At 42.8% G+C, this 27,671-nt stretch overlaps 1 protein-coding gene across 1 annotated transcript; it reads right to left on the bottom strand.

Moving 5' to 3' along the window:
• Positions 1–2,630: 2,630 nt before the first annotated feature.
• On the bottom strand, positions 2,631–13,608 carry CCL28 (C-C motif chemokine ligand 28). Its single transcript, XM_042825956.1, has 3 exons — positions 13,494–13,608; positions 4,139–4,265; positions 2,631–3,383 (listed from the first exon to the last, which is right to left on the bottom strand). The coding sequence occupies exons 1-3, from the start codon at positions 13,570–13,572 to the stop codon at positions 3,233–3,235; spliced, it is 357 nt and encodes a 118-aa protein (XP_042681890.1). The 5' UTR covers positions 13,573–13,608; the 3' UTR covers positions 2,631–3,232.
• Positions 13,609–27,671: the final 14,063 nt, after the last annotated feature.

The following is a 27,671-nucleotide window of genomic DNA, read 5'->3' as shown; positions in this document are numbered from 1 at the left end:
GCATTTAATAGCCTAAGGTTTATTACTACTTCTAATTTAATCAGTACAATTTCTTCTATAACTGTTGTCAATAGTATTATTCTTTTTCTTCAGCTTTACGAGGCTTCAGATCTGATTATCCTATCATTGGGTGTATGTATGGTAATTCTTATAAAACACTGCTATTATCTCTGCAAGAAAGGATCTGCTCTTGCAGTGGAATTGGCTACAGTCATTTTATATGGATTTCTCAAAGAGATTGCAGTAAGAATAGTAAAGTTGTTGGTGGAACTTGTTCTAGATCTCTTAGGTAATTAATTATACTCATCTACCAATTTATTCTCCAGACATGTGATTGCCACCGTTTTCACCCCTGCTGGTGAGAATGCAAGTCATTCTCCTTTTATGACCGAAGAAACAATGATATTTTCAATAGGGACTGTCATAGAGACTGCTTTTGGTATGTTCGGAGTAACACGCCAGAATGAATGCTGCACACTGTCATAGTAGCCACAGAATGGGAAACCTAACAAACAAGAAGTCATTTAGTAAAGATGCTATATTACCAAAGAAACCTACAGTAACTCAGAAGAACCATGTAGCAGCAACATGCAAGGATGTTGGCAGGGAGAGGACAAACGCTTCCTTTTCCTCCCATTCATCATTCGAGTGTATTTTGACAGGAGTTTGGAGTTGAGTCTCTTACCATTTTTCACTTATGCAGAAGTAGGACCTCCCAAGGAAGGAAGCATGTGTGTTCTCTGATGATTCTCCTCCTGGTTTTAGGTCAGTGTATCAAATTTAGGGTTCTGGTTTTGTCTCAAAAGCTGTCTCCCAACAACTTCTTTACTTCTGTTATTTCTGGAAATTCTTAGGCAGTCATTCCTTGGTAGCTTTTTTTTTTAAGCTTCCTAGAGAGACAGCCTATTATGTTAGTTTAATTACTTAAAATAAATGAACAGCCAGATACTAAGGATGTTTCTTAAAACTTGGAATTTCCAAGAATATTAAATGAATCATAAGCCCATTTTGAATGGAATTCAATGGAAACCAGACTTCTAAGTCACTAAAATATTCAGTGCATTCAGAAGCAACTGGCTGCATCTTTGGGTACCTGAATTAATTGAAAAGATAGCTTAAACTAGCATTTTGGGGAAGACAAACTCATGTGCTGTAGTGACATGTTCTGCAAAACACAACGTTGAGATGACTTTACTGGAAAAAAAAATTGATTTTATTTTGTTGCCAAGTACAAAATAGCAAAGGTCAAAAATAACACTCAAGTACAGAGGGTGTGACATCTCTTAACTGAAGGTTTGCTAGCTGGATGGTTTTTTATGTTATTTGTGTGTCAGGATTCAGGAATAAACCTACTCTACTAGAGAGTGGATCTTCAAAGTGTTGCCTTGATATTTTATATACCAATGTTATGGAAAGCTTTTTACATTGAATGATTTGTAGAAATTATTCCTAATTTCAGTTTCCAAAAGAATGCAAAGGAACCCAGCCAAAATACACTTGTCAGCTTGGAGATGACTTCTACCTTCTCGTAATCTCTCTATTTGATCTAAATTATCCATAAGAACCTTATATGAGATAATGAACACTCTAAAGAACTGAAAGATATAAACAAAACTATCAAAGTCTGTCTTTTAAAGTAGCTTGATAAAGGCAAGAATTGTAATTGCATTTAAGTTGCATATCTCTCTGGGTCTTAAAATATCTGTGGCACTGCAGCAATTTCAGTTATCAAAAACTACAGAACTACAGTTATATCCCAATTTGCTGTTTTTCTGAATATGCTGAATATCTATGATAGAACAGTCATGGAAATTAGAGTACAGACAGTTCTTTAGTCCATACTTAGGTAAAGCCCACATGCACTAAAACCACTGGTTGTGTTGATGGAAAGAATATGAGGAGCTGAGACATCGTCATCAGCCCTCCTGGAAATCTGTTACTCAAGAGAGAAGAATGAAGGTAAAATTTGGAATCATTAGAGCACGAGGAAGAAAAGAAATTGACAAAACAGTGTAATATGTTTGCAGCAATTTAGTATTCATGAGAGTCTGCTGACCTGGCCCCATTAGGTTTGGATTCTAATACACATGTGCTGTGTACATATGACATGCACTTAGAGCAGCATCAGGACAGAAATGAAATGGCTAAATCAAGCATCATTTCAGTTTGTATCATCCAGGCCACCCCATCGTGCAGCACAAGGCAGTGGGGACGAAGAACTCCTGTGTATGATCAGAATGTTCTCCTACTCCTGGCAGCAGGGTGGAGCTGTGCCAGTACACAGTATTCCCCAGAAACTGAAAGAAGAGTTGCCTCATCTCTGTTAGGACACTGTTGGCTCATCAGAGATTATAATTATGCTTCTTGTTGTCTTTTATCTGTTTTGGAAAGAGTTCCTTTCATCAGATATGTATCTGTAGACATATGCTATCCATTCTCTAGTAACCTTGATATAGATGTTCATCTTTGCTTTATTTAGAGGATTTACAGATTGTTCTGTCTACTGTCATTTGCCAAGCATTCTCCCATGTTTGCAGTATGAAGTTAGACATAAAATGAAAAAAAAACAAATACTAGAGATAACTCTGAGGAACTAATTTATCAAATGCAGTAAAGAAGAGGGAATGAAATGAACAAAAGCAATAGGGATTATCTTTACTGCATTGCTTTGGATGGTGTTTCCAGTGATAACAATGGCTGAGAGCAGGAAGTGTTTGGAATAGGCAAAGAATGTGTAGGCCATCATAGAGTAGTATCTGGAAAGGTATCTGTAAGACTAGTTAAGAAAAAAAATCATAGTTAATGACTGAAAGAGTAGAAACAAAAGAGGCAACAGCACAAAGGTATTGCAGAAAAAAAAAGATGCCAGTAGGGACAATAAAGGAGCTTAAATGAATGGAGCACTGAGAAGGAATATTGGCACGTCAAGTAAAAATCAAGGGAGGTAGCAATGAAAACAGAGTTGGAGAGGGGAGGATTTAAGTGCATCCATAGATTTGGAGGGACAGCAGAGCACTTGCTACAAGACACTTTCAGGAATACCATTTTGCTGTTTTGTTTGTAGTTGGCCCAACATTATTCTTGTTTACAGGTGATGGTTCGTCTAGCACACAGATATTTGAAAGGTCATTTTAATGGTGTAATCATCCATCCTTGATGCAGTCTGGTAACTTTGTTCACAGTTCTGTATGCCACAGGTACCTTCATTATGGGGCTTGCTTCTTGTTACTGTTTATTCTCTTCTTTTTTTCAATGTTTTGGTTCTTCTCTGTTTTCTTCCATGATGTCTTTTTCTGGGGATCTTGTGTTTATTCTTCTTCATCCATTTTTTAAGTCTTTTAATCCGTGGGCTTACACAGAACTTTCTGCCTTCTATATGGAGGCTGACAGAGCAAAAATCAGTTAGAGGAAAAGCGTAAACAAAACAAAACAACAAAAATCTATTATACTTATCATTCAAATATAAAATCATCATCAAAATGCTTAATCTTATCATCACTTTGGTTCTGTCTGGTGTCAGATACAGTAAATGTTGGTATCTAAGGTTTTCATAACTATAGTATCTTTCAAAATCTGAAAAAAGAATGTTCCCATTTCAGTGGCTCTGAAGAGAACCACAGTGCAAACCAGTACATTTTCATTGCCAAAAAATAAGTAGAAGACTTTACTATTACTACTGTGATGATTATCCAGCAAATGTAAATGTCTAGAAATAAATATGTCCAGGATGTGTTTCAAATTTATCATTTTTACATAAACACTGTGATACTGTACTAGCAAAAAAAAAAAGTAAATTAATTATAAACAGCTTATGTGTAAATGTGAGGTAATTAATATAATCAAGAATTGGAAAAATAAAATGGAGAATGAAAATGCATAGTTCTTTTTCAGTTCTAAAAGTAAAGCAAGTGTCAAAGTTATTACAGACTGAATAGTAATATTATTGTTGAAATGGAAATTGAATGTTAGCAGTCTTGAATTCAAATAGCACAAGGGCGGGCAAATCTTAAACCACTCACAATCTTGTTTTTCATTAAATTTTTGCTATCCATCAAAGATTCTATTGGTTTTGATGATGTCTAATAGCTTTAACTTCATAGTACCCCTTTCACAGTGAAGCACACAAAGCAACTCTTACATAACAGCATGTAGGTGGCACAGGCCATCATGTTTCTGGACTTCAAATCTCTCCACTCTTTGGAGAATTCCTTTAGGAATTTCTTCTGAGATTTTCGTGCAACAGTTGAAGGCCTCAGGAAATAAAGCTAGAAAGTAATAACAAAGTTAGAAATTGCATAGATATGAAGGGACAACTCATAGCTGGACTGTATCACAGAATAGTTGAAGTTGTAAGGGATGTCTTGAGGTCATCTGGCCCGACTTCCCTGCTCAAGCAGCAACAACTAAGGCAAATTGCCCAGGACTGTACCCAGTTGTTTTGAGTATCTCCACAGGTAGGAGACTCCACAGTTTCTCTGAAAACCTGTTCCAGTCTTTGACTGTCCTCACAGTAATAAAATGATTTATTTTGTTCAGATTGAATTTCATGTGTTTTAATTTGTAACCATTGCCTCTTGTTTTGACTTGGAAAAACTTGGCTCCTTTGCCTTCTTTCCCTCTCGTCAGGCATTCATGCACACTGCTGAGATCCTCCTTTCAGAAATACTTTCCTGGAAGATTTTTTCCATCCCTTTCTGAGGGACTGAGGTGACTTTGACCAGCCTGTAATTCCTTGGATCATCATTCTTGACCTTCTTGAAGAAAGGAAAGATATTTTCTCTCTTTCAGTGTTCAAGAACTTCTCCTGGTCATTATGGCTGTTCAAAGACAATCGACAGTGGCCTTGCACTGCTATCAGCCAGCTCCCTCAGCACTCACCAGTGACGCACCCTGTCAGTCCACAGGGCCTCACGTCCGTTTGTTTTAAGTGGGCTCTCTAGCCTGATACTCCTCCACTGAGGATAACTCTTCAGTACTCCTGTGTTTCCCTCTGGTTGCAGAGGCCTGGATTTCTGAAGGCCAGTTCGATCATAAAAAATGAGGAAAAGAAGGTACGGGGTATCTTGGTCTTTTCCATGTCATTTAACATCTATAGCCCTGCCCTCATTCAGTAGTAGGCCCATGGTTTCCTTTATCTTCATTTTGCTATTTAAGTACTTTTGAATTCTTTCTTGTTGCATGTTATAACCCTTGTTAGAGTTAGACCCAGGCCAGCACTGGTCTTTGGTCCCTTTTCCTGCATGATTCTCTTCTCCTTTCTCATCATTTGCCCCTGCTTCCTCCCCTTGTACACATCCTTTTTATACCTGTGCTCCTTTACACTGTGCTCATCCTTATAGGCCTCTGCTTGGCTTTTGGTTTATTGGGATGGACCTTCTTTTAGCCTGGAGGGGGTGATTCTTGAATATCAGTCAGCTCACTTCAACCACTTTTCTCTCTCAGATCATGTTCTGTGGGATTCTTTCAAGCAGGTCTCTGTAGAAGAGGATATCTCATCTCCTGAACTCTAGGAGTATGGTTCTTCTTCTTGTCTCCTCCTCTCCTCCTAGTATTCTGAACCTTACCATCTCATATCAGTGCAGTCTGCCTCCAGTTTTTCTGTCTTTGGTGAGTTCTTTTTTTTTTTGTAAATACCTGGTATAGCTGAGTTCCTTGGAAATTGTCATCAATGCACTCAGATTACACTGATTTCTTATAGGTTGCTTGAGCACCTCTGTCTTATCTTTCCGGCAGGTATCAGGAATGGTTAAAGACCTCCATCTTTTTCTCCATCAAGGGCCTGTGAACCTGAGGCTTTTTCCAGTTGTTTGAAGAAGACCTCATCTCCTTCTTGCTGACTGGGAGGTCTACAACAGGTATTCACTACAGTGTCACCCATGTTGCCTCCCACTAATCCAAAGCATAAGCTCTCTGTTGGCTTATCATCTATTCTTAGACAGAGCTCTGCGCATTCCTGCTGCTCTCTCACAGGAAGAGCAACTCTTCCTCCCTACTTTCTGGGAATGGAAGATCACTGACACATGAAGTTTTCGGGAATGTAGCTTAAAAGCTCTGCCTTGTAAAGTGGAATCATCCCCATTATCTGATGTCTTAGAAATTATTAATGCTGTTACTGGTTTTTTGTTTATTTCTCCACCCCTTCAGCCCCTCCAGGACTTGTGGGTTCATGTCTGAATGCGTCTCTGCTAGAGAGTGATTTGCAGTTTTCCTGCTTTATAAATACCACTGTAAAAAAAATAATTTCCAAGTCACATCCATAACTCGAGAATCTTTGGTGGCAAGTAGTAATGTTTTGGTGTTTGATTTTTTTTCTGCACTAGGGATTTATCTAGGTTGTGATAGTCTTGTGATCAAACCCATGCTTCAAGGTGAGCACAAGGACTTCTCTGTCCCAGTCAACGAATCAACAGCGTGGGTGCAGTGGGGAGTTGGAATTTTTTTTTCTTGGCCTGTAAATCATGCTGTTCTTAAGTAACCATTTACCATTGGAGTGCAAGAGTGATGGAGCAAGGCAAGAATAAGCAGGAAAATATATTTTGAGTTGTTCCTGTAAGCAGGAGATTAAAAATCTCCTCAAAACATTTCTTGTAATAAAGAAGATTGTATGCACTGGTTCTTATAGAACTCAGGATGAGAGCTGGGATAACAGAAGATGCCAGCAGAGGCGCAACACTGGGCTGGAGCAGCTGGCAGTGTAGCAGGAGTCACCAAAGACCAGCCATGCTATGTGCCACAGCTTTCGGGAGATTTTGTACCCGGTGTGGTAGATGACAGCCCAGGGAGTCACAGAGGAGAGTGAAGCAGTTGCCTTTTCAGCAACCTGCAGAGAAGGACTATACATAATCATGTGGTACAGAAGAGTGAATTAAATTTTGTGTTACCTCCATTATTTCCCTGATGTCCCTTTCTCTTCTCGCTTTAATAGCACACTGTGTGTGTAGCCAATTAATTTCTATTTGCAGATGGAAATTCAGTTCACTGAACACCACCACATTTAAATTTTTTGTGGGTGATTGAGGTGTGAACATTTGTTGTTGCCAGTGCTTGCAAAAGGGTTATAGGAAAAAAGCTCAGGAAAGGATAATTGTATCCTGAACACTCTCTGAGCTCTACTCCTCTGCTTCTGTGGGGTCTGGCAAATTGAGTCCCTCAGCAAGGCCAGCACTGACAGCTGCTTACAGTGTGTGGGGCACTACGGAAGGTCTGAGGGTGAGCCAGCTATCTCCTGGCCTCATGTTCAGCTGTTTTCTCTGCTTCATGGCCATCATCTCTTGTCGACATTTGTATACTTTGTGTACTTAGAAGTATCACTTGTTTTGTTCCACAGATCTGGACTGAATTGCACTGGCCTTTGCACACTGTGTAACTGAAAATTAAGAAATTATTTTTATATTAATTTAAATCTATATTCGTTTTATTATATTAATTTTATATCTATGTAAACTCGTATGAAAAAATTAAAGCAAAGTTCTTGACGTCTTCAGATGAGCTTGTGAATATCTCCCTGTCCATGACATCACCCTTTTACAAGACACTTGAAAACTGCAGAAAGGTGTTTGTATTGCATCTTTAACAATCACTTATGTAACCAGAGTAGCAATTTTAGAATGAACTCAATTACCCGATGCTCAGTCAATCTTTGAACTGGAGCATTAAATCCCTCCAACTAATGCAACTATGCAAAAAAACCTGTGCCTTTAAATGTGAAAGCACACAACAAACTGCTTGTGAAGCTGATGAATACATCACCAGGAAGCAGAATGAAATTGTTTTGTAAAATATGAATGAGGGAGTGCTTATGTCCACCTCTCACAGAGGCTAAGAACGTGTCAGTTAACTTTCTGTGGAGGTATGTGCTTAGGATTTGTATGGGTGCTTGCCTTGAGAAATTCCAGTTTGCACTAACTTGTTTTTTTGACTGAAAAATAAAATTTACTTTTAAATAAAACATTATATATTCATTGTTGTTGTTCTGTGGATGATCTGCAGTTACAATATGCCAAATAGACACTAAGTATCCATCTCTGAATTGCAGATAAATACACATTATCAGAGCTTTTTCATCAGACATGTAAACGTCATCTGCAATCTTGTGCTGGCAGAGACACGATGACTTCGAAAATGAGTCATTCTGAGTCAGGGTACGTTTACCTTCTGCTAAACAGGAAGAACGCTCAGGGCAGCGGCTCAGGGAATTCCCCTGCACCCCGGCAGCAGGGACATCCTCTCCCGCAGTGCTGGCTGCACTACAGCTCCGCTGCCTGGTCCATTATTACTATAACTGTGCTCTGAACCTGTAAGTGGGTGGGAACGAGGTGATAATAAATAAAACTAATGAATTCAGCCCAACACAATACCAGAAATATGTGTGGGCATTAGCAATTAGATCAGGCTTGTTAGCTGGTCTTCACAGTGGTTAGAAGCAAAGAACTGCAGTTTTCCACCTGGAAGCTGGCCTGGCCTTTTATTTGCCCTTCCAACTCCATGGAGATTTTTCCCAGTGCTGCCCATTTCACTTGTCTCTATGCCTAGGCAACACAATCAGAAATCCACAGCTGCTTACCAGAACTGTATAGACCTGCTATCTGGTATAGAGCCTTCTTACTCAGACATCTAAAGGAGCTTTCTGTGTTGCTGGATGGCAAGACCAAGATTAGTGATGAATCTTGAGACAGGTCCGTGCAGGGATCGCTCTGCTGCTATTCAGCAGCTTTGGTGTTTGTTCCTCAGCAACACTCACCAGGAAAATAAATTATTGCTTTTAAAATATTTTGTTTCCTATTTTCTGCAGCATCTCAATCCTTTGATCTTGCAGAAATGTCCACTGGAGCGAGTTAAGCACCACAACTGAGGGCAAGCACAAGTAACTGGAAAACACCTTCGCTCACCCCAGTTTCTCTCTTAAAGATGCCTAGGTATGGTGTCCTTTTCAGATGGGTACTCTGTCACTGTGCCTTATGGCATACATTATCACTCATCTTTACATTATACTGGATTTATTTAATATGCTGTGTATAGCTTTTCCAATTTCAGATGAAGTGGAAAAAAAGGAAAGCTTTGCCTTTTGAGTGAAAATAATGTGTTTAGCACCTTTGAATAGAGGGGAAAAAAAAACCACCTTGATTTTTCCTTAAAATAAAAAAGAAAATAAGAGAGAAAATGTCTGAAATTCTGAATTACTTTGAAAAAGTCCTTGCTTTTCAGAGAATGCAGCATGAAAACTTAATTTCAGCTTTCCACAGTGGTCTGTTTTCTTTCAAGCCTATCAGACTTGGTAGCACTATAGTTACTTTCTTAAGGCTGAAAGGATCAAAAGCAGTTGGCAACTACAGATGACTGCTTTCACCTGCTCTTTTAGAGAAGTGTTTCTCCTAGATGGAAGAGATCCTCAAAGTCTGTGATATTCAGTGGGTTTTAACTGAATTGCTGTTGATTGCTAGAGAATGAACCACAGAGAATATGATGGAACAAGACCTTCGTTTTATCTGTCTTTACACTTCTGTTCATCAGTATCAAGTCTCTTTGCTAAAGCTTCCTTCCTTCCTTCCTTTCTTCTGTCCCTCCTTCCCTCCCATTTATGGAAGATGCCTGATGAAAAGCCCTCTTACTAATCCTGTAGGGGTAGCAAATGGTTATTCTGTTGGCCCCTGGCTGTAGCTTTTTTAGGCAAATAGATAGAGTTAGATTAATATTTCAATGTGTGTAGACACTGAAGGAGAAACATAGCAGTCATTGTCTCAAATAGACTTGTCCTGCAGAACACAGCAGAACGTGTATTTGCCCCATATTTTAGCTGAGGGGAATCAGCTAGAGAAAAAAAAAAAAAAAAGAGAGGAAATCAGCTGGAAATAGAGTGATGGAGTCAGTACATTCCCCAACCCTGTACTTTGTCGCAAATTTGCTTGATTTCACTTTTGCTTCCTTTAATCAAGTACAACAGGAAAATGAAAGGGCTGTAGGTGGGAACAGTAAGAAAATCATTTCTGCTCTCTGCTCCTGTATCCAACCTACCCACTTTAGACCTTTTGCAACTCTCCTCCTGGTAGGTTTCATGCCAGCAGCCAGTATTTTGACCAAGCCTTTGCTCAGCCCTGAATCCTGCTGGCAGCATGGATGAGCCCACCAGTGCTGCTGGCAGAGCCCTTGATTGTGAGCTGTGCAGTAACCCATGGGCTGCTGAGTGAGAAGACATGTGAAGATTTTCTCCTGTGTAACTAAACAGAAGGTAGGTAGTTCTTAAATTTAGGAGTGGACTAAAAGAGTGCAGCAAAGATACATATAGGTATTAAGCAGCATGGATTCTTTCAGCATACCATGTGGTCAGACAGATAGCTTGTCTTGCATGGTGAAATCCATAAACCTGGGGCACTTTCTGTATCTATGCTGAATCTGCTGCTAATATGCCTCAAATTTGTTGTGAATTGATGTAGCTTTGCATTGATTGCACAACTCCTGGAATTATTAGTAGCAGTCATTAGTGTATCCTAAGGGAATTCTTTTGTGGTTGCAAAGTAGGCTTTATATATCCACAAAACAAACAAACAAACAAACAAACAAACAAAAAAGAACAACCACAAAACAAACAAACAAACAAAAACAGACCAAAAAAAAAAACCAAAAAAAAACAAAAAAAAACCCTCACACTGATTATCTGGATTAAAGCCTTGCTTAGTCAGAGCATGATAGGTATGAGAATGCCCCAGTGCCTGTAAAGACATTTCTGTAGGTAACTTCATAAATTCACATAATCATTAAGGTTGGAAAAGACCTTTAAAATCATCCAGTCCAACCATCAACCCACCAACCGTTGCCCACTAAACCATGTCCCTAGGTGCCGCATCTACATTTCCTGAACACCTCCAGACCCCTTACCACTGCCACAGGGATACTACTCATGTGAAAGTTTGCTTCCCCACTTCTTTCTTTCTCCCAACGTCCTCCTTCAGCCTGGCCTTGTACACAAGGTCTTTCACAGGAAGACAACAAGCAACAGTAGCGATAACACTCTATAAAACAGATTAACAACCACAAATCTGTCTAAAACTGGAGAACTGAAAGAAGGGATAGAATACACCCAGTTCAACAGCTGAATGCCTATCGAGCATGCACCTAAAAACAAAGTATGAATATTAGTCAGTCATCCTACCCATCAACTACTGAGAAGCCCAAGAGCTCCTTGAGCTCTTCTGCATGGCATTGGGCTGCATGACAGGATCTCTCCTCAAGCAGGGATACATCTCAATGTTAACACATGAGGGCTGGCAGTGAGAGTGGTGCACTTAGGGCAAGGAGGCTACTAATGTATGCTATCCTGATCTCTGTGCTGGCTGGCTGCTTCCTCATGCTCCTGCTCCAGCTCCTACTCTTCTGCAGGAAGATGCTGGAGACCCCTGGCATGGCCAGAATTGATGACAGCCTCTTTCATACCCACATCACATCCAGACATAGTACTATAGTAGTACCATCCATACAGTACTATTTCCATGGCACCAAGCCAGCAGGCGGCTAGGTGGCACCAAAGCTGGTCCTGGGAATACAATAACAGCTTCCATTTGGCCATCGAATTGGACCTGGTCCTGGTGTAAGTCAAGGTTTAACCAAAGGTAAGGCAGATCTTTTAGTGCTTGTTTGTTCATGAAGCTACTAGAAAAAGTTTCCCTCATCTCAAGCAAACGTTGGGCTGTTTCAAGAGTTCAGTACTTCAAATAAGGTCTTTTCAGCTTAACCCAAAGCACATCAGTACCTCCTTTGCTATGGAGATGGCTCTGATCCTGGCTGACAGGTGAACAAGACAGGATGCTAGAACCCTTGGCAAACGTAGCATTGTCCTCTGTGAAAATGTGGAGGTTGCTTAACAGCTGGAAGTGAGATAAAATATGCTTTAACATACCCTTATTCTATTCTGACAGCACAAGAATGCACAAAGATAACTCACACAACTGCAAACGAGACAAGGAAGAGGGAAAGCAGAATCTTTAAAATGTAATTAAATTACATTAATAAAATAAAAATTTTGCCACAATCCTAATAAAAATCCTGCCACAATTCTACAAAAGAATCAGTGCCACTCATTCTGGCACTGCCTGGCAGGGCCACAGTTCTATCCATGGCAGGTGTGATTGGCCTCCAGGTGGCCTTCCTGGCCCCAGTTCAACAGCTATTACTGCACAGCCATGAACTGCTGACAATGAACCACGAACAACTATTCCAGGTCTGTATACATCACCCAAAATGTTTGTGTACCTGCACCACGCCACTGAAATAAATAGATGCATGCAAAGCAGCCTCAGCAGCCTGATCCATCTGCCAGCTCCAAGTGAGAAAATGTGCCTGGGCCCATACACATGCAGCTCTGCCTGTTTTTATTGCAGGTTCCACTGTTGTATGTTGCTGTTAAGCACGGAGCATGTTTGCATATACAGAAAACTAGAGGATGAAGGAATTTTCCCTGTGCCAGATAGTGAAGGAACATGCTCCAAGAAAACCCTTCCTTTGACCTGTGTATGTGCACTCCGTTGCTGTTGTGCAAGACCTGGCTGAGTGTCCAGATCATAAAATGAATGGAAAAAACTCATGAAGCCTGTGCAGGCCAGCAGGTACTGTGGCCATTTTAAAGGATTAAAAAATTAAGGTAGATCCTGTCCATGCATTGTGAAGTCAGTAATTCCTGCTCCTAATGCAGCCAGTGAGAATTGAGAAAGGTGCACTGCAAAGACTGAGTCCTCCAGAATGTGAGTTATATTTTCCAACAACATACCTTATTTTACCACGGAAAATTACAAACAAAAGGACTCAAACACAAAACTGCATAACTGTTTTGAAATGTATTTCAATAGAAATACAAGAAAACAAAAGCAAGCATTATGAGATCTCATGAACCCTCAAGACGCACAGTGAATGCAAAGTTGTGAAAACCCTCTTCTCAGTATGAGAAATAGGTTACATGGAGTTTGTCATATTGAGATCTTTGTCATCTGTGACAATCAAACTTTAGAAAGTAAGGATCGAGTTTTTTTATAACACATCCCCTCTCAAGAGGTTTGGAAAGGACTGGAGCTGAACTGGAGAGATCCCTTTAAACAAACAGAAAATCTTTGTTAAGTGTTCCCTGGAAATCACTGCTCCAAGGTACTACACCTTCAGCAATTAAAGCTCTCAGCTGCAGCATTCCTGACTGTATTCCCTGTGACAAATCACCCACATGGCTTTTCCTTCTTAAGCCATTATACAGAATCACAGAGTTCCTGTACTTTTAGGGAAACATGAAGGAAACACTCAGGTGAAACTGATACCGGCAGCTCTCTGTGGGTGGGAGAGCCGAGTTTCGCTTTTAGAACTCCTCATGCCACAGACCTCTAAGCTTACAGCTCTGATCCCAGACAGAGCTGCAAAGACTGAAGCAGACACAGCTCCAGGCAGACACCCCTTGGGAATACCCTCGTCCTCTTTTAGGAAATTAAATCACAGAAGTAGGTAAGTGCAATGGTACTTACTTGGGGATGTAATGCTCACTGCAGCCGCCAGCACAGCCAACGCAGTGACAAAGCTCACATCCATTCCTCCCGGGGCCATGGGTACACTGCAGGCAGGTGCAGGTGTTTCAGGAAATGTCCTGTGGCTCCTGTCTGCCAGGGAGTGTGGCTGCCAGGGCCCCACCCTGCAGCAGCTCGATGCTGGCACTGCTGTGCAGCAGCACTACCTACTACCTGTATCCCTGCTGTCTGTAGCCTCATGCTTGCCTTGGGCTCTCCATGCTCCCCTTGCTAGGGTTGTTCTCCAGCAGCAGAGGATGGAAACGTCTCCAGAACAAACACTTGCAGAATTAAAAAACAAAACAAAACAAAAAAACACAAAACAAGAAAGCACCTTTGCTGTTAGATACTGTGTCTGTGTAACAGCTGTGTGTGCAGCACTGTGGACAGCTGGCTGCAGCAGAAACAAGCTTAAAAGGTGGGCCGATGTGAATCTGATGAGGTTCAACACAGCCAAGTGAAAGGTGCTGCACCTGGGTCAGGACAGTCCCAGATATATGTACAGAGTGGGAGAACCCATTGAGAGCAATCTGCAGAGGATTCTGGAGTCCTGGTGGATGAAAAGCTGGAGTCACACTGAGCCAGCAGTGTGATTATGGCTGGAAGGCCAATTGTACCGTGGGCTGAGCAGAAGCAGGGTGGCCAGCAGGGAGAGGAAGGTGACCATCCCTTATGCTCTGCCCTCATGAGGCCCCCCCTGCAGTACTGCGTACAGGGGCCCCCAGAGCAAGAAAGACGTGGAGGTGTTAGATCAGGTTCAGAGAAGGCCACAGAGGTACTCAAAGACCTGGAACAATTCTCTTGTGAAGGACGATGAGGGAGTTGGGCTTGTTTAGCTTGGAGAAGAGAAGGCTCCAGAATGGCCTATCTGTGGCCTTTCAGCACTTAAAGGGAGTGTGTAAACATGAAGGAAGTCAACGTTCTACACAGTCTGATAGTGATAGGTCAAGGGGGAATGGTAGGCCCTGGCATAGGTTGCACAGAAAAGCCTGATCCCTGGAGGCATTCAAAGCCAGGTTGGATGGGAACGTGAGCAGCCTGAGCTGGTGGTTGGCAGACCTGCCTGTGGCAGAGAGCTGGAAATAGATGTTCTTTAAGGTCCCTTCCAATGCAACCATTCTGTGATTCAGAGAGGCGCAAGCTGGAGAAGCCTTGTGCCAGGCTTGAGTTGGACAGCTGTGCCTTCAGTGTGTGCATTCCCAGGGCTGCACTGCCTGTGCCCTAGCCCTTCTGACTCACTGGGGTTCTGGAGTAGTTTGGGGAAAGACGGCAAGAAAAGAACCGCAGCTGGTGTACATCCTCCATTCTTTCCCAATTTTTATCTCTGCAGCCCATTTCAGTAATTTTCCGTGCCTCAGTCTGACCTTCCGTGGGCATGGCTTTCCGTGGGGAAAAATAAAACAGTGTTTGGGGGTGCTTCTGTGAGCAGTGTCAAGAAAGGCTTTTCCTGGATCATGCAGGCAACGGGAAAGTCAGGGAAAGTTTTCTCCTCCGCTTGACACAGTTCACAGGTTCCAATCTTCCAGTGCCCGCCTCCGAATGGGGGGCTGTAACCACTGCAGCCACACTGCACCACTGCCACTGCGACCTCCTGGGGCTGAACAGCAAAACTAGCCCAGGAGGCCCTAGGCTCCCAGCCAGGCTCACCTTTGCTCCGTCTCACCACAGCACAGCAGTGCTTACTGCAGCGGTTCTTAGCTTCCGAAATCCCAGATCACAAGGTATAAGGAACTGCCAGCCTCAGAGACTTTAATCTGCACTTGAAATTTCCCAACACCAGTTTCACAATTCAGCCTAATAATAAATTAATATGGTGCAATCAAACTGATGGGCTATCATGGTTTAACTTTGTTGCTCTTGGTTCCTTCTTGATGCTCTTATCTACGGGGGCAAGAGAGCAAGGTGCCTGTAGAGCACTGTGCATTCAGATGAGAACTAGCTATGTCAAGAGGGGAAGATTACATGTGCTACTTGGAGCACAATTTCAAGGAAGTCATTTGCATTGAAATCAACAGGCTGACTCATTGTCAGTAATTAATTACAATGAAAAATCTGTTAAAAAACTCAACTGCCACTGCAGAAGCTAAAGTAGCCCACAGTTCATTCATACCTGAGCTTAGGTAATGATGAGACTGTTAACAGCATGAATGCACTTCAAGGTAGCATGAAGAGGAACAAGCTGAATAAAAAGAAACACAATGAGACAGGTGTTACTGAGGCAATATGTTAAATAAACTGCCTCAGTCAGTACGTATTAGCTTCTGTGTTCCAGCTGCTCGGCGCTGCAGCACTGGGCTACATATCCTCGAGGACAGCCAAGGCATTCACTCTGACACATGCTCTGCATGGGATCTCCAGATGCAGCTTTAAAAGGCTGGTGCAGGTTCACAGAATCTTAGAATCATGTAATTGCTTGCATTGGAAAGATCCCAGAGATAACCTGGTTCCAGTGCCTGCTCTGGGCAGGGCTACCACCTGTCCGCTCAGGCTGCCCAGGGCCCCATCCAGCCTGACCTTAAATATAGCCAGGGATGGGATATCCACAGCTTCTCTGGGCAGCAGTGCCAGTGCCTCACTGCCCTTTCAGTGAAAAATTTCCCTGACATCTAACCCAAATCTACCTTTTTTAGTTTAAAGCCATTTCACTGTGTCCTGTCACCTGCAATGAGTTCTCCCCAGAGCCTTTTCCCGGTTGAACAAGCCCAGCTGCAGTATCCTCAATAAAGCTTTCCTCTGCAGTCACATCGCACAACTTTAGCTCGTGTTTTACAACTTTATGTGCCATTTTATGTGCCAGTAATTTACAATATGAAACCTAGTAGAAAAAAGGCAAAAGGTAAGCTGAAGAAACAACTCCATTTTATGACATCGGGAAATTCAAAATAATAATAATAAAGCCAGAAAACAATAGCAAATATTTTGCTATGATTCCACTTACACAGACAACCATCCAGCACACAAATAAATACCAGGTTAGACCTGGTAGAAAATCTTTTCCCAGAATTGCACTGACATAGTTGACAGTGGCATTAGCTGCAATTACAGCTAAAGTAAAGTGGAGGGGTTTATTGACATATTGGCCTGGATTGAATTCAAATTGAAACTGCTAACCTGGAGGCAGAAGGCAGTCATTCTTCTGCCTTGAGAAATAAAGCTAATTCTTGGTTTGGTCACTTCTTAGGTTCTAACTTGTACTTGTGAGCGAAGCGTAATGTCTTACACCTTTCTCCAGTCGCTCAAGCAATCTGCCATTTCTAGCCCATTCTTTGCCCCCTCAGCCTCCATCACAGCAGTGATGGTGTGGCACAGGAAGCAGCACCTCGTGCCCTGCCCCACCAACACAGCCCAACTCCAAATCCCAAGCCCTCTGCAACACTGGAGGGAAAACCAGGACTCAGCAGCCTTCAGTCTGCTGCTGAACTCTCAGCAGAGGGGCTGATATCTGATGAAGAGTAAAGCCAGTAACTCAGTTTGTGAAACTGGGATAAATCATGTTAAAACAACTTTGGACTGCAGCTATGTTCAGTAAGATGTAATTCAAACCTTTGTTTTTGGCTTACTGATAGATCCTGTGGGTTTCTCTCTAACTTTAGAACATTTTTTTGGTTCTGTGTTCCTCAAACCTGCACACAGTGCTCAAGGTGAGGCCAGACCAACGCAGTGCAGACTGAGACAACCCCTTTCCTCACCTAGCAGCCATATCTCCTGCTCCAGGTAAATGTCCCTGATGGTAATGCTGCCCCAGCCCTGGTCCTCCTTTCTGTGCAGAGCTGAGGTATCCCATCCTCTGCTGTGGGCTGGCACTTGGGGCTCTGGCACTATTAGGCATTATATCTGGAAGTGTCTCTACTGAACTTTGCTTTGTTTTTGTAATTTTCATCCTAGGTCCAGGTCAGTGCCGGGCACCTGCCTTTGGAAAAGACTGTGATCCCCCTCCCTCCTGACCAAGCCCCCTGCCTGTTGGTGTGGCTGCTGAAGTCATTGCTGACCATGAACAGTTGAACCCTGATCTCTTTCAGCCACTGTTTGTTCTGGGAAATTAAATTTTCCCTTGTACATCATCAAAACCTAATGAGTTCAACAAGGCCAAGTGCAGGGTGCTGCAATTGGGTCGAGGCAATCCCAGATGTTTATACAAACTGATCTCCTTGAGAGCAGCCCTGAGGAGGACTTGGGGGTCCTGGTGGATGAGAAGCTGGACATAAGCAGTGTGCGCTTGGAGCCTGGAAGGCCAACTGTGTACTGGGCTGCATTAAAAAAAACAAGTGGCCAGCAGGGAGAGGGAGGTGATTGTCCCCCTCTACTCAGCTCTTGTGAGGCCCCATCTGCAGTACTGCGTCCAGGCCTGGGGCACCCAGCACAAGAAGGACAAGGATTGTTTAGCTTGGAGAAGAAAAGGCTCCAGGGTGCCTTTTCCTCATTGTGGCCTTCCAGTACTTGAAGGGAGTGTATAAACAGGATGGGGAAGGACTGTTTACATGGGTGGATTGTGACAGGACAAGGGGGTTGGTCAGGGAAAGTTTAATTTATATATGAGGAGGAAGTTTTTCACAGAGGGTGGTGATGCACTGGAACAGGTTGCCCAAGGAGACTGTGGATGCCTCATCCCTGAAGGCATTCAAGGCCAGGCTGGATGTGGCTCTGGGCAGCCTGATCTGGTGGTTGGTGACCCTGCACATAACAGGGAATTGAAACTCGATGATCTTTGTGGTCCTTTTCAACCCAGGCCATTCTATGATTCTATGATTCTATGATCATCGTGCTCTGTGTTACCTCTCCAGCATACAGCTAGCACTGGGACCTTCCTGCTGCTGTGGTGAACTCGTGCCCATGGTCACTAGCCCCCTTCTCTGAGGAGAGCTCACCCGAAACATATCCTCCCCACACCTTTCTGACTTTCCATTCCTTCTTTCTAAAAGGACACAAAAGAAATTCAGGGTGAAACTCAACAATGTGTTGTACAGGAATGCATGGGCAGTACTGTAGCAGGGTTTGTGTTGTGATATCAGCTGTCTGCTTCACTGGGAATAGAATCACAGAATCATAGCATCAAAGAATCACAGAATTGTTTGAGTTGGAAGGGAGCCTTAATGGTCATCTAGTCCAGCTGCAATGAACAGGGACACCTACAGCTAGATCGGGGTGCTCAGAGCCCCATCCAGCCTGACCTTTAATGTTTCCAGGGACATGGCATCCACCATCTCTGGCAACCTGTTCCAATGCCTCATCACCCTTATTGTAATAACCTTCTTCCTTAAATCCAATCTAAATCTTCCTTCTTTTAGTTTGAAACCATTTCTCCTTGTCCTGTCACAGCACACCCTGCTACACTGTCTGCTCCTTCCTTCTTACAGACCTTCTTTAAATACCGACAGGCTGCTCTCAGGTCTTCTCTCAAGAGAATTGTCTTCTTCTCCATACTGAACAGCCTGTCCTCATAGGAGAACTACATCATCCCTTGGATCATTTTTGTGGATCTGGTAAATGTTTATAAACATCTAAAAGGTGGTGGGAGGCAAATAGATGAGGCCAGGCTCTTCTCAGCAGTGCATAGAGATAGGACAAGGAGTAATAACCTAAAACTTGAACACAGATAGGAAGTTCTGTACTGACATGCGGAAGAACTGCTTTACGGTAAGGGTGATGAAGCACTTGAGAAAGTTGCCCAGAGAGGTGGAGTCTCCTATAGAGATACTGAAGACCCAGTTGGACCTACCTCTGTGACATACTGTAGGGTACCTGCTTTAGCAGGAGCTTTGGACTCAGTATCTCCTGAGGTCTCTTCCACCTACTGAAATTCTGTGATTCTCACGTCACCCAGCTTCTACCGACAGTGGGGGTTGCCGTGACCCTGGAGCAAGACTTTGCTTTTGTTGAACATCATGAGGGTCACCTGGGCCCACTGCTCAGCCTCTCTAGGTCTCTCTGGAGACCATGCACAGCTTTTTACAAAGATGAATACTTCATCAAATGATGGAAGGCAGACAGACCAAAATTCTGGGCAGTGAAAAGATGTGTGAGCTAGGTACTGAGCTAGGTACTGAGCTATCCTTGTCCACAACACCATGATCTGTGTGGGGCAATTTTTGGCAACTCATTCTGTAAGATCTGATAAAATTGAAGAATCATAGAATCATTAAGGTTGGAAAAGACCTATAAGATCATCTAGTCCAACTGTCAGCCCATCACCACCATGCCCACTAACCATGTCACTCAGTGCCTTGGACATCTCCAGGGACAGTGACTCCATCGCCTCCCTGGGCAGCTTCTTCCATGAGTTTCATGAGTTTCACAAGTCCAAGGAGAATGGGAATTACCAAAATTTTGGGGGAAAAAAAAAGTCCTGTAGGCCTGTTTCTTAAACAAGACAATAAATAAATAATTTTGTAGAATCATAGAATGGCCTGCATTGAAAAAAACCACAATGATCATCGAGCTTCAACCCCCTGCTATGTGCACAGTCGCCAGCCACCAGACCAGGCTGCCCAGAGCCACATCCAGCCTGGCCTTGAATGCCTCCAAGGATGGGGCATCCACAACTGCATCAGTACTGACATGGGGCATCAGTACTGCAGATGGGGCCTCACAAGAGCTGAGTAGAGGGCGACAACCACCTCCCTCTCCCTGCTGCCCACTCCTCTTTCAATGCAGCCCAGAACACAGTTGGCCTTCCGGGCCGCAAGTGCACGCTGCTGGCTCATGTCCAGCTTCTCATCCACCAGGACCCCCAAGTCCTTCTCCACAGGGCTGCTCTCAAGGAGATCAGTTTGTATAAATACCTGGGATTGCCCCTAGCCAAGTGCAGCACCCTGTGCTTGGCTTACTGAACTTTATTAAGTTTTCATGGGCCCACTTCTCCAGCCTGTCCAGGTCCCTCTGGGTGGCTTCCCTTCCTTCCAATGTATTGATTGCACCACTCAGCTTGGTGTCGTCTGCAAACCTGCTGAGGGTGCACTTGATGCCATTGTCTGTCACTGATGAAGATGTTGAAATGTTACTTGTTACCTACCAGATGTAGAACAGACTGTGTAGTTGGTGAGATCACTTGGTAAGGGGCTGTGTTATTTGTAGTTGTTACACAACAGCCCACACATGTGATTGGAATCTTCCTGCTCTACATAATAATGCACCTGCAGCTCTTATTCACTTATACCAGGAAGAGTTTTGTTTGCTGAGTTTGGTTTGATTTTTTCAAGATTTTTATTTATTTATGTATAAATAATATATATATATATATATGTAAAAAATTCCACTAAAAGGAATGCAATCACCACATATTCCTTGTTTGTGCTCCATCCAGTCCTCCCTCGGACATGCTGCTGCAAGTTGCATGCTGGGGATGGGCACCCTGACACGTTCCCCAGGTGGATATGCAGCTGACTGCTCTCCAGAGGACATCTCTCACCCCCACTGTCATCGCCTCTGTCACTGCCTGCCCTCACACTGTCCAGCGGTTCCTGTCCACTGGGTACCTGGATGGGACAACACTATCACACATTTGTATTTACCAATGTGGGGCAGCAAGGACATTTACTTTGGCAAGTGAATTTATTACCTTAGTTCCTGGCATTACCTGTTTCCTGGCTCTGGAAAACTGTTTGCAATAGCAGCTCTCTTTTTGTAGCTCTTAAGCCCTGGACTGTTTCATCATTTTGGGCCAGCTAGCAGGAAGTGAGTGATTGACTATTTAACCATGCAATTCCCTGCCTGGAAACACCGAGTTTGAAATGAGCTCCTCTCTAGAACCATGTTTTTTCTTAGAAAACTGCATTTCATCCCAGCTTTCCCCATCTAGCTCTACTTCTTCCACTTCGAAGATTTTATCTTTGAGCACACTTATCTTATGGATCCAAGTTGAGGGAGGGAAGATTTTTAGGTTGGATGTTAGGGGGAAGTTCTTTACAAGGAGAGTGGTTAGGCCCTGGAACGGGCTGCCCAGGGAGGTTGTGGATGCCCCGTCCTTGGACGTGTTTAAGGCCAGGTTGGACGGGGTCCTGGGCAACCTGATCTGAATGTGTGTGTTTGGTGGCCCTGCTAGGCAGGGGGGTTGGAACTACATGATCCTTGAGGTCCCTTCCAACCCGGGTGATTCTGTGATTCTGTGATTCTGTGATTATCTGGCCCATTTTCTCTTTTTTTTTTTTTTTTTTAAGCAACACTACGCCTTTTAATGTATGTTTCAATTGTTACTCATTTATTTATTTATTTATCTGAAGATTAAGTAAGCACCTAGTGAGCTTACTAATGCATGTAAAGCATTGGAAGATCAGGGTAGCTGAGCTAAGTGCAGATGACTCATGGAAACAGGAATCGAGAGAGAAAAGAGCACGTGTCGGGAAGAAGTTTTACTCTCAGTTTTACTGTGATAAATTAAGAAGGTATGCAACTTCTGATAGCATTAAATTGTTCTTTATGCACATCCCAGGACACTTCTGTTCAGCTGTTTGTATTTGGAGAGCAAGCAGTACCTAACAGAGGCCCAAAACCCTGGCTTTGGTATGTGGTGTGGGGTTAAGTACTTCAGCACTTCCTCAGTGCTGCTCCTTCTGAGATGTGTCCCCGCACCGCATGGTGCAGCAGCAGCAGCAGCAGGAGGTCACTAGCAGGGCACTCTGCTATCATCGCCTCACTCACCTTCACCTATGCACTTGAAACCTTTCATCCTTCATGGGAGCACTGTGTGTACACTATCTGGCAATGCAAACACTCTCTGAAGGGCAGTCCTCAGCAAGCCAGAGAGGTAGAACAGACAGGTATAAGAAAAGTACACAAGGTGACTCTGTCCTTGATATTTTGGATTTTTTTTTTATATCCTGTTCCATCATGTCACTGTCTTCCATGGGAGATGCACCTATGGTCTTCTGCATAATCACTTTGGGCAGATTCTCATTGAATACTCAGAAGGTGCTGAGTTCGAGGCATTTTCTACCTTCAACAAAATACCTTTTGTACACAACTGATAGCACGTTTGTAAACAGCTGCTGAAGACAAAAAAACATTGTTCAACTTTTTTTGCAGCCATTTGTTCATTGGAAGGAGAGGGAATGCCAGTGTTCTTGATGACTACAAAGACACTGCATTTTTTTGCCAACCCAGACATCAGGGAACCAAAGAAATGTGCCAACATTAATCTTCTTGAAATAAAGCAGTGAGAGTGTAATTTCCTTTAAACTGAGTCACAGTCAGACTGGTTTTCTTATCTGAGATGAAATCACAGGGATATCATGCCTCATAGGGAATCTTCTCCTTTTTTCCAGAGGACAGAATTTTCTGTATAGCAGATGACAGTTTTTGCACTCAGGAAGTGCTGAAGTACTTAACCCCACACCACATACCAAAGCCAGGGTTCCCCTTTGTTAATGCTGCCCGCTCCTTCTGTGCACTGCGTGCGCAGGGACAACAGCTGCACATCCTGCATACATCTTGAGAATAGGCAGAGTGAGTCTGCTGAAGTAAAGGACACAGTGACCCCAACCTTCATGGATGTTGTAAATAACTGATGGCCTTGTTATGTCAGCTGCCTTGGTCTTCTTTCTTTCGCACTGCTCCTCTATCAGAACTCTCAGCCACTAACCTTTTGGGCTCTCTTTGAGATTTGTTGTGAAGGAACAGAGAGGAGATCTAAGAAACCACCCTGTGAAACATACCTGTTCAGGAATCTCTGCTGAATGCTTTGCAGTTCCTAGGGGGAAAAATGACTAAAACTGAAATAAGATCACAACCTTGGCAGCATGAGGAATGCCCCAGGTGCACTGACAACATTTATTGGGCAAAGAAACAGTGTCTGTGATGTAAATAGCAGCAGAGCGTATAGTCTGACTTACAGAAGCAGGCTGCTTATGCAGATCTACTGCTACAGATGTTTTCTGCCAGTTGGTTTTGGTTAAACATATCTATTTTTGCAAACAAATAGATTTAAAACTTTTGTTGAAAGGAATATAGCATCATTTATTTTAATTAGTTCTCAATATTCTGCACATTTCCTTAAAATTGGATTAAACGTTTTGCTAAGTAGTAGTATAACATACAAATGCAAGCACTGCTTATCTTTAATGTTACAAGGCATAAGCAAAATAAAGCGATTCTACAGTGCAACATTCCAATTTACAACTCAGTGTAGATAACACGGAATTTGAGGAATTATAAGATCCAAAGGTACCAATTCAATATTTTGAGGAAAATCTTACTCCTGTTTTCTTCTTTTTTCCTTTTTTTCTTTTTGTAATAAATACTACTCTCACAGTACTTCCTTTGTTCCAGCACAAGGTCTGCCTGCAGCAGAAAACAAAACTCAACCTGTGGGCTTGAATTACTGCTGATCAAAGCCTGTGTTATGACACAGTCTCACATGTACTCACAGTACCAGATTTCTTCCGCTGTGGCTAAATTTACGTAACTGACATAATTTAGATCAGTTGAACTAGTTAACATGAAATGTACTCTTCAAACGTATTTCATCACCTACTTCAATTTTGATAGCAGCTGATGTAGCACATCCACGTATACATTCAAAATTAACAGCATGCTAACATTTTGGAATGCTGTGTCCAGATGCGGAGTCTTCAGTACAGTAGGAGAGACATGGACCTGTTGGAGTGTGTCCAGAGGAGGGCCACAAAAACGATCCGAGGGATGGAAGACTCTCCCTTACGAGGACAGGCTGAGAGAGCTGTGGCTGTTCAGCCTGGAGAAGAGAAGGATGCAAGGTGACCTGAGAGTGGCCTTTCAGAATCTAAAGAGCAGGGCAGAAGAAGGAAGGGGATAGCAGGGTCTGTTGTGATAGGATGAGCAAACTAAAAGAGGGAGGGCTTAAATTGGATGTAAGAAAGAGGTTTACTTCAATAAGGGTGGTGAGATGCTGGAACAGATTGCCCAGGGAGATGGTAGACACCCTGTCCCTGGAGACATTCAAGATCAGGCTAGACAGGGCTCTGAGCACCCCGATCTAGCTGTAGGTGTCCCTGTTCATTGCAGTTGGACTAGATGACCATTAAAGCTCCCTTTCAACTCAAACAATTCTGTGATTGTTATTTCCTTCAGATTGAATTTTAGCCCCTTTCCCTCCATGTCTCTTTCTCAGACTTTATTTCCATCTGCATTTTCCATCCTCAAATAAATAAATAAATAAATAAATGTTTTGATTTAATTTGAACATTCCTTGGAGCATGGCATCTATGATGAGGAATTCACTTATCAGTAAGTGATTGAAGGTACATGGTCATTAATACAACATACTTTACTGCAGAAAAAACTGTATCAGCAGTTCTGTGTAAATAAAGATTAGATTTTCAACCAGAGTGTAGCCTGATAAGAAACATGTTCATTTTGTCTGAGAAGGCCACCAGGAAATTAAGAGCCATCTTGTTTCTGGGGCACAGGGGAGAAGAAACATTCAAACATTTTAAACTTGGCATTGGTTCGTACCTACTTTTTGTGATAGATACTCAGTAGAGCAGGAAAAGAAATCAGCACTACCGCTTTATTAAACTTTAAAAGTACAACTTCCTAACATGTGGAAATAGTTCAGATTAGTGCAACAAATGAACAACAATTTAGTGATATGTAACGCATATCGCAAATGAAATTACTACCTTGAGTTTGGTAAGAACTTTTTGGTATAATTCACATAATTTTTGTACTTCATTTATACTGTATGCGGTCAAAAAGAAATTCATTAGGATGCGTTCTTAGAGCTGATTTGTTTTTGCCGTAGTTTTGCTACATTTGGTGGTTATCGGTGTTGAGCTGAGAAATCAGTACAGCTGAAATGCAAAATACCTAAGAAAATGCAGAAATTCATTTGTAGTAAGTAGGTGCCCTAGGGACTAAAACAAATATTTCTCTTTCCTGCTCAAATCTGGCTGCCCACAAACTACAAGTCAGCTCCTTAACAACCTTAACAACCTTAACAAGCTGTCCATGGCCTGAGATAAAGGCAGGAGACTGACTTGTCTGTTTAGAGCAGAGGGAAAGAGGTCACACGTGACAAGTGCTCTGTACTGTCCTGAACTCATTTCTCTATGTGGCACTCATGTATTGCTGCAGTTGAAATGGTGTAAGAGCACAATTAGAAAAACTGTTTTGGAATGCAGCTGAAAATAATTGTTAAAAAATCTGCTAGAAATTCAGAAAAGCAAAATATGTACTTTTAAATCACTTAAGATCTACATGTCATCAGCTCTTTCAGCATAGCAAGAATGATAAATCATTTCAAGTGAGAATCAAGCATCTCACAGTACAGCATCAGTCAGTATAGCTGTAATTTAGAAATGAGAAAGTGTAATTCTCTACTTTATGCCTATATACATTTCACTTTGCAGCAAACATGGATAAACTACAAATAAGACCAGGAATCGGGAACACAGAAGATGTTTGTTCTACAGCATTGAAATGATCACTTCTGGCAGAAAAGATACTCATTACTTGTGTTTCACAGCCTGAAGTTTAAAATGGAGTTCAGAAGTAAATGAGCATGCAGCACTCCTCCTCCACTAAATCACCACACCTTTGGATAAAGGACAGATATTCAGTTCCTGCTTTGAGAGCTGCTGACACTGTTTCTGGGAAACTTTCACACACTAAGCAGGACAGAGATCCACAGTGACAATAATCCCTTAAAGGTTGTCCTGCTTTTGCATTCTTCCTTCCAAGAAACAAACAAACAACAAACAAACAAAAAGCCCACCAACTTTATTAATTGCAGAACATAGGCTAATCAGGTCTACTGTACAGTCACACAAATTTCTGTAAGCATAGATTTCCAGCTTGAGAAAAACAAACAGGGCAGCAACTGCTCATCTTGAAGGAAGGCACATTTTAAAATGGTGTAACACTTTCCATACAAAGCTGAGTGCGCTCCAGAGAGCCTTTAGAACTCTGTAGTCTTACAAGGTCTCTGGTAGCTAGCCATCAGCTCTTTCTTCTCTTTTTTTTTTCTTTAATTTTTAGTACTTTGTCCTAATATAAACCCAGTATAAGTTAAGTAATGCTAAACATAAACACATCACCTGATCATTGTACCTTTTGGTAAGTTCAGCACATGCCAGCCCATCTGAGCTCTTCCATAAAAATATTCCCTTACACCACCTGTTGATCACTAACTTAATTATAATAATTAAGACCCATCTCCTTAGTGGGCAATGAAGTTCAGTGAAAACCAAACTAAACCCACTTTTAATAGGTATTTCTGGAATCATAGAATGACTAGTTTGGGTTGGAAGGGACCTTAAAGCCCACCCATTTCAAACTCCTGCCACGAGCAGGGCTGCCCCCCACCAGCTCAGGCTTCCCTAGGGCCCCAGGCACCCTGACCTCGAGCACCTCCAGGCATGGGGCACCCACAGCTCTCTGGGCAGCTGAGCCAGCACCACAACGCCCATGTAGCAGAAGATCTGTTTCTTGTTTCTAGTCTAAATCTACCTTCTTTCAGCTAAAAGCCCTTACTCTATCATTACACTCACTGCGAGTGAGTGTACTCGCTCACTCTATCATTTCACTCACAGCGAGTGTATCATTACACTCGCTGGCAAGTCTCTCCCCAACTTTTCTGTACTCCCTTTCAGTATTGAAGGCCTCAATGAGGACAGCAGTTCCCTGAAGGGGCACAGAGGGCACGGTGTGGCAGTTCACGCAGGAAGTGCGTCCACAGCCCAGCAGGCAGCCCGCTCCCTGTCTCTTCTGAGAGCAGCAGGAAGCTGCGCTCCGTTGAAACAAACGTGGTGACCACCTGCCACAGTGGTTGAGCTCAGGCAGAAGCACAGGCTGGAGGGCCACAGCTTCGCTGGGCTGACGCATGGACACAGACAGAGCTCCAAGGAAAGACAGAGCTGCACAGACTTCCAGCTGTGGCAAACTCCAGAATCCAGAGTCCTTCTAGAGCCTGAGGGAAGGAAATGTCACGGCTGCAAGTGTGCCCAGCTCGATGAACGTTCAGAGGAAGTGGCCAAGTTGTGTGAGGAAATCACCAGGCAGCATAGTTTCTGTGAATCAGAGACAGACTGATGTATGGTGTTGTTCAGTGACACAGACAACCCTGTCTTAAGTCCCTGCAAGAGGAAGGTAAGCTGGCTTCCAGCTTTAAGGAGACAAACAGCAAAAACATGCACGAGAAAGGAAACTGAAACCTCCTGTCTGCTGGGA

Source organism: Centrocercus urophasianus, unplaced genomic scaffold, assembly GCF_019232065.1.
Source record: "Centrocercus urophasianus isolate 14NV4802_14NV808 unplaced genomic scaffold, USGS_Curo_1.0 seq_25, whole genome shotgun sequence".
NCBI lineage: Eukaryota > Metazoa > Chordata > Aves > Galliformes > Phasianidae > Centrocercus > Centrocercus urophasianus.
The sequence above is the reverse complement of the archived record's forward strand: the minus strand, read 5'-3'. Positions and strand labels throughout refer to the sequence as shown.